This window comes from Pteropus alecto, unplaced genomic scaffold (assembly GCF_000325575.1).
Source record: "Pteropus alecto unplaced genomic scaffold, ASM32557v1 scaffold176, whole genome shotgun sequence".
NCBI classification, from domain to species: Eukaryota; Metazoa; Chordata; class Mammalia; order Chiroptera; family Pteropodidae; genus Pteropus; species Pteropus alecto.
In genome coordinates this window covers 390,523-402,584 of record NW_006438644.1, presented here as the reverse complement: position 1 = coordinate 402,584, position 12,062 = coordinate 390,523, and the positions used below count along the sequence as shown (strand labels likewise).

The 12,062-nt window shown below is 39.4% G+C and overlaps 1 protein-coding gene across 2 annotated transcripts in view; it reads right to left on the bottom strand.

The window, feature by feature from the left end:
• LOC102879508 (nesprin-1) overlaps positions 1–10,859 on the bottom strand; it is a 140,148-nt gene extending 129,289 nt beyond the window's left edge. The window contains exons 1-4 of one of the 2 annotated variants that reach the window (XM_025049476.1): positions 10,464–10,859; positions 9,277–9,417; positions 2,736–2,903; positions 2,366–2,527 (exon numbers count right to left, since the gene is read on the bottom strand). In XM_025049476.1, coding sequence (XP_024905244.1) covers positions 2,366–2,527; positions 2,736–2,903; positions 9,277–9,417; positions 10,464–10,670 — 678 coding nt within the window. In that variant the 5' untranslated portion in view covers positions 10,671–10,859. The remainder of the gene's footprint in view (positions 1–2,365; positions 2,528–2,735; positions 2,904–9,276; positions 9,418–10,463) is intronic. The other variant, XM_025049477.1, reaches the window with a different exon arrangement.
• Positions 10,860–12,062: the final 1,203 nt, after the last annotated feature.

Here is a 12,062-nt window from a genome sequence, read left to right as displayed (position 1 = left end):
ATTTAGAAACAGTGATTCTACACTAGTGCTCGGAACTTTTTAAGTACCATTCCAGAAGCCAAGAACCAATTTAGACATTGTGATGCCATTAGCTTTTCACGTGGGCAGCTTTTCAGAATTTGTAGAACTTAGGTACAGACAGCAGAAGTTAGCAAAAGGAGGTCAGATGGAAAATGTTAGATTTGTGATTACATAAGAAATGCATTATTTATACTTTCCCTCTCACTAGAGCATTATATAATTGTTAAGCTCAAATAATTGGAATCATCACTGAATTAGCTACATTTCCTCATTGGTGTAATTTTTAGCATTACCACACCCAGCTTAGTAAGGGACAAAAAGTCACAGATTCGTTTTGAATTTCTAATACTTAGCATCAAAGTGCAAGTTTGAGTTTTCTCCATTAAATCCCTTGAACAAAATAATACTTTGCTCTACATTCAGCTCATGTGGGTTTCCATACTAAATGACTGAGAGGCAGGGTGTGGTCGTGAGTGGGAGCTAATTTGCATTTTTAATTAGGAACTCTAGAATGTCTGGGAAGATCCTGTTTTCGTGGAGATCCTAAATCCTGTGAGACCCAGTGAAGGGTCTTCGGGAGCTGTGGTCACCTGGGACACAAGAATGATGAGCTTTGAACAAAGGCAGAGGGGACCCAAAAGTAGAGAGAGTCATGCTATGTAAGTCATACTATGGCTCCGGAAACATGGGCGGCTGATAATCTACACGAGTGACACTCAAATTCGCCCTATTCCAGCCATTGGATAACATGCCAATTCCTTTTGGAAGCTTAAAAGGAGCTGTAATAGAATGGAGGGACGTTCTCCTGCCCCTCCAGGGACAATGAAGCACAGGTGGGTGTGGTGGGGTGCGGGGAAAGGGACAGCAGGGCAGACAGAGCCCCAGGGAGCATACTACAGCTACCTGGACAGCCCCTTGAGATGACAATGAGGTGGCCGTTGACAGTTAGACCATCAGAGAATCAATTAAAGAGGGCTGTGTTAGTCAGAAGAAAACTGCATTTTAACAGTTGGCTGAGTCTCTGACTGACTGCCCTCAAGATTGGTTTGGTCTGGGTAAACAAAGGTTAATTTTAACTTTATATTTTTATAGCACCCTCCCCAAACCAGACTGACTATGGGTGACTCTGGGACAGCAAAAAACCCACAGAAGATAGGTTTCCAAAATGAGACCTAAAATGGATGTTATGCACTTTGACTTTTATCTTAGTGTCAAAACAAAAGTGTCAAAAACCTGAAATCACTATTTCTCAATATGTTGTCTCTAGATGAAACATTCTTATTTTTGTGTCATACTGCAAGGTCTTATATTGTAAGAGAATGCAATTTTATTTTAGACTACACTTATAAACAAGCAATGTATTCCCAGGTTCTCCTGGGTTCCAAAACTATATAAATGTAAAGTAGCAGAAAGATAAAGTATACAGTTTCTCTTTTAAAGCCGATAAACTTTCCTATACTTGATAGATACACATATCACATTATGCTTTTATAGGTGTTACTTTGCACCTAAAAATACCTTTCTTTTCTTCTGCCTTTTATAGGACTGTCACATGCTCTTGAGTTCGGGTTGGGCACAGGCAGAATTTCCCCATGTCATGGTGACTGAATAAGTGAAAGCATGCCTTAATACTCCTGCACCTCAGTTATATCTGATTGTACATTAGCAGTACACCTAATAATATTGCTAAAGCATTAACCAGATTTTAATATATGCACTTCCTTATCATGCATTTTAAATAGATGCATTTTTACCAATATTTTTCTGAGTTAGGTTAATGTAATCACAACTGCTTCTTTTGCAAAGCTATGCTTTGCCTAGTTTACATAACCTTTTGAGAAATGATTCAAGTCAGAGACAATCACAAGATTATAATTTAGAACCCCTTATTCTTCAACTGCTTCTTTGCCCACTGAAGTCTGAGAGTTGTTCTCTTAAGTGATAATGAGGAGGTGCTGGGCATACACTGGCTGTTTCTTAAAACAATACCAATAGTACCCAGAGAAGGTAGATGCCAGGAATATTTTCTTATAACAATGGTTTGTAACAAAATAAAAATAATGTGGCAACTATAAGGAAATACACGTTGTGTAATAACAGCGAAAAAGCAACATTAGTGAATGTAGCTTTTTAAAATTAGGTTAAAGCTTTCTTTTTTCCTTCCGAGGTCCCTCCCTGAAGCAGCAACAAGCCATTTGGGATCTTGTTTACTCTGTAAGAACTGATATAGTAAAAAAAAAAATGTCAGTCTGCTGTCCCGAACACAGGCTTGGCCGGAGACCAGTGGGTCACAAGAGTGCACCTTTTTAATCATGCAGGAAACTGAAGTCATCGCTATTTTTACCTGATGTTCAGCCATCTGGCTTTCTGGACTCCTGCCAGGCTCTAGATTCTCACTGAGTTTCATCTCGATGGCCTCCATTTTTGTGGAGATGGACTGGAGGGTGTCCTGGTACTTTTGCTGGCGTTCCAAAGCTTCATAGAGTGTGCGCTGCTTTTCACTGATCTAAAGAAGGAAAGGGATATTAGCAAATGTTTGCCAGCCCCTTATCTTCTAGATTATGACATTTCTTTCCTCACTGCTTTACCTCTGTGGCCCAACAGAGGGTATTCAACTGTGCACGGGGTGTGTAAACTCTATGCATGTATTGCATAAGATGACCAGTATGATAATCGTGTCTGGGCTTAAACAAGTCCAAGTTTCCAAGACTTACCACATTCTTTAACGTTTCCCAAGAACGCTGCAGATCATCCAGCTTAGCAGTTGCAGGTGGCTCCAGTCCTGGCTCATAGAACTCCTGGGATGACAACGTGCTGGGGTGAATCCTTGCGGCATCTGTCTGCAACCTCTCAGCAGACAGGGCTTGGTAATAAGCAATATCCTGTGGGTGAAAAGCACAATGTTGGAGTGAAGGGAGAGACAGAGTTTAGGTTAACATGCTCTGGGTGCTATTTGTCATGTGGGGAAAAGATTTAGGATTCACATCTGTCTCAGTGGCTACAACTCTTACAGTAAATTCTTGTGACAAGAAGAACGTAAAGATCATATCAAGGCCTATTATAGTTGCTTTAGAATTTGTTTATGTTTAAAACAATGAACAAATTTACTAATATTCCAAGTTGCAAAACTCATTCTTATACTTGGTAAAATGGAAATACACAGGATTTAAGTAGTACACATATTTAAAGGTTCATTGATATAGCAAAAAAAAAGAAAATCTAAATGATTTTTTCTAAACATTTCCTAAAATGCTGTTTAAGGTTTTGAATAATTTTTAAAATACTTGCTTTAAATAAAAATTAAATCTATAAAAAGTCATTTTTCAGACATAGCCGGATCTTCAATATTGGAGAGCTCATTATTCACAAAAATTAATTTAAATATTTTAATATTAAGTAAAGAAAAATATAATGGGAAGTTAAAACTACTGTAAAAAACAATAAAAAGGTATCCTTTTGGTTGGAATCAATACACAAGAAGATAATCAAAGTGAATAATATAAAAACAGGGTTTTCAATTATTTTTATTTCTTGGGTTCTAAGTAATATTACATTTTATTAGTACTGATGATGGAATCTACTATATTAAGACATATAATTCATGCATTTTCAGTTGTTTCTATGGTTATTTATCTGTATAATATTAGTAGAAACCGAATTGTGAGTAACGTTTGTATTCCGGGAATTCCTATTAAAGAGCCCACTACTTTTGTAGTTGTACTGTTGAAGAAAATTGTGTTAATTTAAAATACCTGAGCCTTATTGATGATAATGTGTTGATACAAAGCACTGATGGCCCCAGCCACCTGAGAAGCCCAGGTAACGCAGGAAGGGGCCTGGTGTTTGGGGGTCTGTGCGAGGGCAGAGCAGGGTCACGTAGTAGAATAAGTTCAGACAGGAGTCTGACACCTGAGAAGTCAGGATACTTGAGATCCCAGTTGAACTCCTCCTAAGTAGCTATATAATTGGAACAAGTCACTTACATCTGTACAAAACTGGGTGTTCTGAGGATTAAATGAAGTCATATTTGAGAGGCCATGAGACCTTCTACCTACTTTGTTATTGTTGGTGAAGTTTCCAGATAAGTCCCTAACATTTATTCATGATATTAGAACATGGAGACTGGTTTCTCTGCATTCCTAACCCTGTCATCATCTTGGGTAGATCACTTTGTTATTCTCAAGTCCCTGATAAGCTCACATTCCTTCATCCACACCAGCTTCCACCCCACCTCAGTCCTCCACACCCTTGAACAGGATCTCCTGTCCTCCTTGAATTGATTCTCTCTGAATCGGTTCCCTCTCCATGTACTATTCTGAAGTTACTTACACCCTTCTTTTGCCAACACTTTCATTCCCTGTAATCTCTGCTTATTCCACATGGAAAACCCCAACTAGGACTCAATCCAACTTCCCTGCTCAGAGTGCATGTGTGTGCATGCTCACACAAACACAAACACCTATGCAGACACACAACTGAAGCCATCCAAGAGATACTCCTGAACTTCTCAAATTTCCTAAAGTCTGTCTATATATAGACTCACCTTTACTTTATGCTTGCCAATTTCCTTGCTAAGGATAACCCTCACATCTACTTCCAGAATTCCTTCCACCTTTGCTCTTTCAAGGTCCTTGGTCCATTCATATCCTCTCCCTCTCTATTTATCGTCTCCTCAGCATATAGTTGACTCTTTTCCATCTGAAAACACGTACACACGATCTTTCTTTTATAATTCTTTTTCTTGCAGGATATCGTATATCGGAAAATTCCACAAATCACAATGAGATCATCATGCGTGAATACACTTGCACACACATTCGTAATCACTGTTTCTTCCATTTCTCCCTTTCACTTCCTAATCCGGCAACTGAAAAGGGCAGTTTATACTTGATATGTTCTCATCTTCACTCCACTTCTAAATACCCAACTGGGCTTCAATCCTCCTGACTCCCCTGTAAAAGCATCCCATCATCAGCGGCTCTTCTCTAGAAAATAAAATGATTTTCCAGCCTTTCTCTCGCTTGACTTCTCAGTAGCATTCGATGCCACTGGCCACTCCTTTTGGGAAACATTTTCCCTGTAATCTCTCTTCTCCTACCATTCAATCTTTCTCATTTGTAGTTGGTTTTCTCCACTCATTCTTAAATAGTGGTGTATGTATAAGCCCCAGACTCACATATGCGGCCGCACGTGGATATCCCAGTCTCTTTCAACTCTACATTTTTTAAAAATCTGGGAAGAGAACTGGACTTAGGAGAGAAATGATAAAGTATCATCTATCTTTCCCCTAACTATAAATTTATTTTCTATTTCATCTCTCCCCTACCACTCACCGTTCATGCAAGAATGACGTTCTACTGACGCATCCCCTCGCCGCAGCGCTGGCTCAAGTTCTCATCCCAGCACGAACTTCCTAATTCCCAGGTTGCAAACTGGCCGTCTACGGGCTGCCTCTGGCCTATATCTATTTAGCTTGGTTTATACAGTGTTTTAAACGGTTTGGAATTTCTCTTCACTGAGACAGATAGATCTCATAAGAATCCAGATTTGTGGCTTCTCTGCAAACCAGAAAGTAAGACTGGACTCTGTGTCCACGTGGCTGCAGAAATTCTAATGGAGGCGAAGCTGCCGCCTTTGTGTGGAGAGGTACCGTCCAGGTCACGACGGTGCCCCTGCTGTTTCTCCCATGTGCACCACAAGTCTACGCCGGGCATCAGAGTGTGCCATTCCTGTCCCTAACTAGCTGCCCTGGCTCTGAATCTGGCCATCTCCATTCCATTGTCTACTTTAATCCAGAATGAGCTGTTCTAAACCTCACTTCTGTGCATAGATTCTAGTTAAAGCCAATGGTCAATTATTAGCTTCTGGATATAGTTCAAGTTCTTTTGTGTGGCATTCAAAGATCCTTCATGATGGGTTTCCTGCATCCCTCTCAGCTTCATTTCTCTCCCTCCTTCTCCTCCAAATCTATGTTTCTCCAATTATACTGATACTATTTGCAGCTGCTTTGATGGGCCATTTTCCTTCCCACCACCACACCTTCCTACGTGTGGTTCCTCTGCCCGAAAAACTTCACATCACTCCAGCGCACTCCAGCTCCCTAACTCATGCTCTAGCCTAGAAGCTGACGGTTACCATCCTCGACAAACGCCAAACTCCAGCCCGCTTTCTCTATGTCCTCTCTTAACACTCAGTGTTTCCCACTGTCATGGCACTTGTGCCATTCTATTTCAATGACTTGCCTGCTCTCACAGACTGTGAGCTCCATAAAGACGGGAGAAGTGCCTTTAGTCTTCGACCGTGAGCACATCGAGGAGTGTTTGGCTAATAACGTAGGCAGATATCTACGTTCATAGTAATGTAATCATACATGTAAAAGTAAAGTCTATTATTTTACATGCAAACATTTTTAATTACTCTATTTTAAATAAAGAAGGCCCTTAAAAGAGCTAAAATAAAATAAATTTGTGACCCGAAAGTCTTTTTTCTGGCTCTTTTGTGAGTGATTGTGGGTACGTGTATGGTTCAGGTCTGTTAGGAATAACAAATACTGGTTTCTCAAAAGGGTTTGAAACTATATCATCTTTTGTAGATGAATAACTCGGATCTATTTGAGGACTATGTAGATTCAATAAAATAAATCTATCAGTTCTATAAGTAACTACTAAATAAAGGCAATATTTGATATAGTGAAGAATCACTCTTAGAAATATGTCCTTCATTGCTTATGTGCCCAAGTTATGGGAGTTATTATCAGTGGATTCCTAAGGAAATAAATTTGGAAAACCATAATTACTATTTAATTTACATTTCCCAGTTGGGAACGTGGTTTTACAAGTAACATCACATTAAAAATGTTTTCACAATTTTGTGAATTAAGCAGCATTGTTTCCTGTTACCAATGAGGGGACTGAGGGACTTTCCAGGGACATCCAGCTTAGAGAAGGAAGAGCTGGAAATGTTCTGAGCCCAGCACTCTACCCATTACACGATCTCTCTTTTTAAACCTTCCTTCCTAAACTCTTTCCAGGAGCCGAAGTCTCGGCCTGCTTCTCAAGGGATCAAGAAGACTGCGGCCACTTCTGGGGCTGCTTCATTATTTCTACCCTTGAGTCAGCAAAATTGCTACCACATTTCAGCTAAGAGCTACTGTCAGAGACAGAGCACACTGACTGTGGGGGATCAGTGAGTTATATAATGAGATCTACTTACAGAAGCAGCGAGCACATAACTGCTTTTTAACAGCTGCAACTTTGTAAAGTAGTTATATTTGGCTGCTCCTTGAAACAGCTGTGCACATTCTGTGCAGTGTTTTGAGTCTGAAAACTGGAACTTATGGGGATTCTAAATGTCCTCCTCGGTTTCAAGAGAAAATTTTGTAAATCCAGTGCATCGCCGGCCATGTTGTAGAATTCGCTCATTTTCCTCTGACTTATATTACTGTACGAGAATCTGTGGCCGTAATGGTGGTGTTAATTTGTTTGAGCAACACCAAGCACTAATACTGTGCTTTTTAACATCTTTCTACTAGTATAGCTGCCCGACACAAACTAAATACTTTAAAATATAATTGTAGTGACATATATAAGTATGTTAGGTTAATGACATGAATTAATTAATGTTTTCCTGTGATGGAGAATTAAGCATAATCTCACTTATAATTCTGAGATTTGACTGAGTTTGACAGAGTAACCATAATAAAAACATTTGCATATTTTATCATTTACAGGGCACTTTCACATGGACATCGAAAGATGCTTAACAAGAAGGAGCATTGAGACTTATCATTTTAGAAAAGGGATATTCTTTCCGTAGTGTTAATTGCAAGTTCAGGGTTCATTGATCCATTTGAAAAATTTAAGAACATTAAGCGTAAACTTTTCCTATACAATAAATAGCTAACTACAGCCATAGTTCTCTGATTCTAATAACATCTGTGACCACGGGGAAAAACGTTGTCAAAGAATGAGTAATACATATTTTAAAATCAGAATCTGGAGAACAACTTCCTAAATCCTCCAGAGCACCCTGAACTTCTCCTTTTCCTGTTGTTTTTCAATTTCAACTCACCACTTTTGTAATTATTCATGCCAAAGCCACCTTTCCCTAGATTATCAGGGCCTTGGGGGCAGGGAGTACAGCTATATTTTCTTTTGTTGCATCTTTTGGACCCAGCACAAGATTTATTGCCAAGCAGGTATTCAGAATCTATCTGATAGATTGATAACTGCCCTACAGCTCTATAGATATTTACCAAGAGCATTGTTTTATATCTAAAGGTTTTGTCAGATTTTTTTTTTTTTTGGTGAGGGAGGGGATTCTCTTTATCACAGAAATCCTACTTTGAATGCTTCTGTTTTAAAATAAAAATAGTATGATTGATTTGTAATATACTTTTATAGAACATTTGCTCTGTTTAATGCTTCTTCCTTGATAATACTTTGCAACCTCTTTGAACATGTATATAAGCTCACAGTAACATAATTAAAAACATTTGTCAGTTGTTTTGGCTAAATGAAGAAAAGAAAGTATTATTTAACATGCATGAAAAAATTTCTGATTATTGTAAAAGCATCTTTTTATTTGTATCTAATATATTTCATGAAAACTTGCTGACATTTAATTTGGTATAATCTATTTTAATATAATGTAACTAAAAGGAATTTCATAACAAAGTATTATTCCTATTTTATAAGAAGATTATTGAAAGATAAGTAAGAAAATTCGAATCTACTTAGGCATGTGTGTGTATGTATGTACACACATTGGCAGCCAGCCCTTTAAATTGGATGATCGTTAGTAAAAAAAGAAAAAGTGATATGATGAACAAAAGCTTTCCGTCTTCAAAATCTGAGCTGCTAGATGTCAAAACTATGTTCAATGAATGTTAAAATAGCAATAGAATCATGTTATTTTATAATGGTGACACAAACATGTCATTTTCTGTTAGGATGCAGTACTTCATTAGAGATAGCTGTTAGAAACTAAAGCCATGCCTTAAAACAGGACCTTCTCCAACTATAATTTCTGTGACCTAGTTTTTGCTCATCTCATTGCCAGGAGCCCTGGAGAGGAGATGACGTGGAAAGCCAGTAGCAGTCTCACATGACAATCATAGTCTGTGCAACTATCACACCTAGTGGTATTTTCCTCAAAGTCTAAGATTCATACCCACAGTCTGATAAGAACAGAGAATGGAGTCCTGCACCCTTCCAGAGGTCATAGCGAAGAGAATGCCAAGTGGGCGGGCAGTACCTGGTTCACAGAAGCGTCTGTGTTAGCCACAGGTGAAGGGGAACGACAGGCAGGTGGAGAGGAAATCTCACTGCTGGTTCCCTCCTCCCCAGACTCCTCAGTGACAGGTGACAGCAAAGTGTGACAGCGACCTGCAGTCATCTGTCACATAAAATGTAGCCCAAAGGACATAAAAATCCGTTAGCTATGTTAACAAAAGACCCGGTCAAGCACAGGTCAAAACAGAGATAACTCTATAACAAAGGTTAGAATCACTGAGACCCATATTTACATATAAATTCTGTGTTATTGTTTAAAAGTTTTGTTCAAGTGAATATGATGCTAGCAACCATCTGTGAAACCAACAGGGATGGGGGCATGCATACCATATTAAAAAGTTTTGTTGTCAATTAACTATTTCTTTTATTTTCCTTTTCTTGATTGTATCTTTGTAAATAACTAGTAAAATCACAAATTATATAAATGAGAGAAGGGTCTAGGAAATAAAGCTTGGTCTTTCGTGGACATCTCGAATTCCAAATACTCTAGCGAGATAAGTGCACCCAAAGTAACATATCACCCAGAGAGCCCAGGTATGGTTACACACTATCCCGGCATATCACAGACCTGTGAGAAATATATGACACAGGAGGACATTGAGTTACCAAAATAATTAATACCTTTTAGATGCGAAGTGATGGGGAAATAACGTTGCAAATAGAAATTAGTGGAGCTTTCTTATTTTTCTAATAATAGCTTTTCTTTTATACTTTATTAAACATTCATACAACCTATTCAGTCACTGTTTTAGCTTGGAAAACACAACACATGTAGCTTTATTCTCTCACCCCCTCCTAGGAAACTAAAAGAAGTCAAAGGACTTTTTTTTTTCCTTTTAATGCTCAGAGCCTCTCAGTATTACTGCTTAATTACAGAGAAATGCAGGGTCACCTTTGACATGTTAAGTAATTCAGCAGTCGCAGGCAAATAACTTCAACTGTCATTGTTTACATGGTTAACGATTGGTCCTGACCCAAATGGAGCAGAGAGTTAAGGAGGCTGTTCCTCAGTGCTAATCTGCAAAACCTACCACTGATTCCTTTTTTAAAAAATTAACCAGGGAGAGGGGACCTGGAGCCGGGAGCCTGGGACAGTCAGAGGAGAGCAGTGCGCGGTGTCCGGCAAACCTGGCCTTGACCCTTACTTACCATGACCACAGAGGGGTGGGCCGAGGTCGCTGGGAGGAGCTCCCCGTCCAAGTCCTCCGTCCCCTCCGCCATCCCCTCCACCTCGGTCACCGTCAGCAGCATGGTGGCATGCTTGGCTTTCATCGTCAGCATCTTGCACTTGGAGTTCAAAGAGGCGATCTGCTCCTGGTAGCCCTTGATTTTCTGAGCCAGCTCCTGAGGAAACATTTTCCCACCCCCGTGTGTCAGAGCAGCATCAAAAGGAAACAGCTCGCAGCGTTCATCTTCCTCCGGGGCTGGCCAATGATATCACAGCGCTGTGCCAGACAGCAGCAGCGGCGGCCGCGGAGGAGACGCAGGATGTGGACTGTGCAAAGGTGCGAGCGAGCGAGCGAGCCTGCCTGCAGCGCGCACGAGCCAGACCACAGCGCAGCGGGGGCAGACCACAGCCCCGGGACTCTGGGGCTGGGGCAACAAGGCCGCCCGCCAGGGGAGCCTGGTTCGCAGGGATGCTGCGTGTGGAATCAGGAACTTATGTAACGCTAAGAACGGGCGACTTTTTAAAAAATGCCTAGAGAATCTGAATTGGCCAGATGGTTCATGCCATGGAAATTAGGTCATGTGATGACTAAAAACTACAAAAAAATGCAATGCTCAGCTCTTATCACACTGAATATGTCAAACAGAGCAGTCAATTGTTACAGACAGGGTCATGAAGTAAACTGTCATTCCTGTGATCCTGGGAGCTGTTTTTGTAGATAAGCTGAGTATTATATATGAAAGCCTAATTTTTAAATGCAGATTACTCCCAAAATGAAATTTTGTACATTCATCAACTTTTCCCTCATGTACTCCATAATGCCTCAAATGTTTCTGATTGTTCAGACTACAGCTTTGAACTTGTTTAGTTCAAAATTGATGGCTTTTCAATACATCTTTTGTTGAAAAAACTGTCTTGAGAAATAGCGGCTTTAAAACTTTAACCAAGAACTTAAGGAAAATATATTCCGGACAGCGCAAAGCTCTTAAAAATTTTAAATATTAAATTTCTAAAATAATAATCTAAAATAATTCTAAAGTATTAAAATTATACTTTCTTATTTAAAAGATGTATACATCTTTAAACAGTGAAGATGTATATTCCAAAACATTAATCCTAAAAAATACAAAAACGTTACTTTTTTTCTATTTCCTTGGGCTCCATCTGAAAAACTGTCATTTAGTGTTTGCACAGAATACATTTTGTGACAAGGACATTAAATGCCATTGTCTTTAAAATGAATGTGCATATACAGATATGTATACACACATGCGCACACACGCACATGCACACGCACACCCCATTTTGTTTCTCTCCTCCAACCAAAACCGATGGCGTGGAAGGGGAAACAGTCCAGCAGAACTCAGCTGCCTGTCTTCTTGACTTTCGGATTAGTACAGGGATTTTTAAAACAAGGATTTAAAAAGTAGGAATGGTCAATTATTTACCTTTTAGGGCTACTAGATACTTAATTAAACCTAATGGAGTTTTTTAAAATAGTGACTAAAAATAGCTATCTACTCTATCTGGTTCAGTGCCTAACACACAACGATATTAATAACAGTTATTAATGGAGAGCA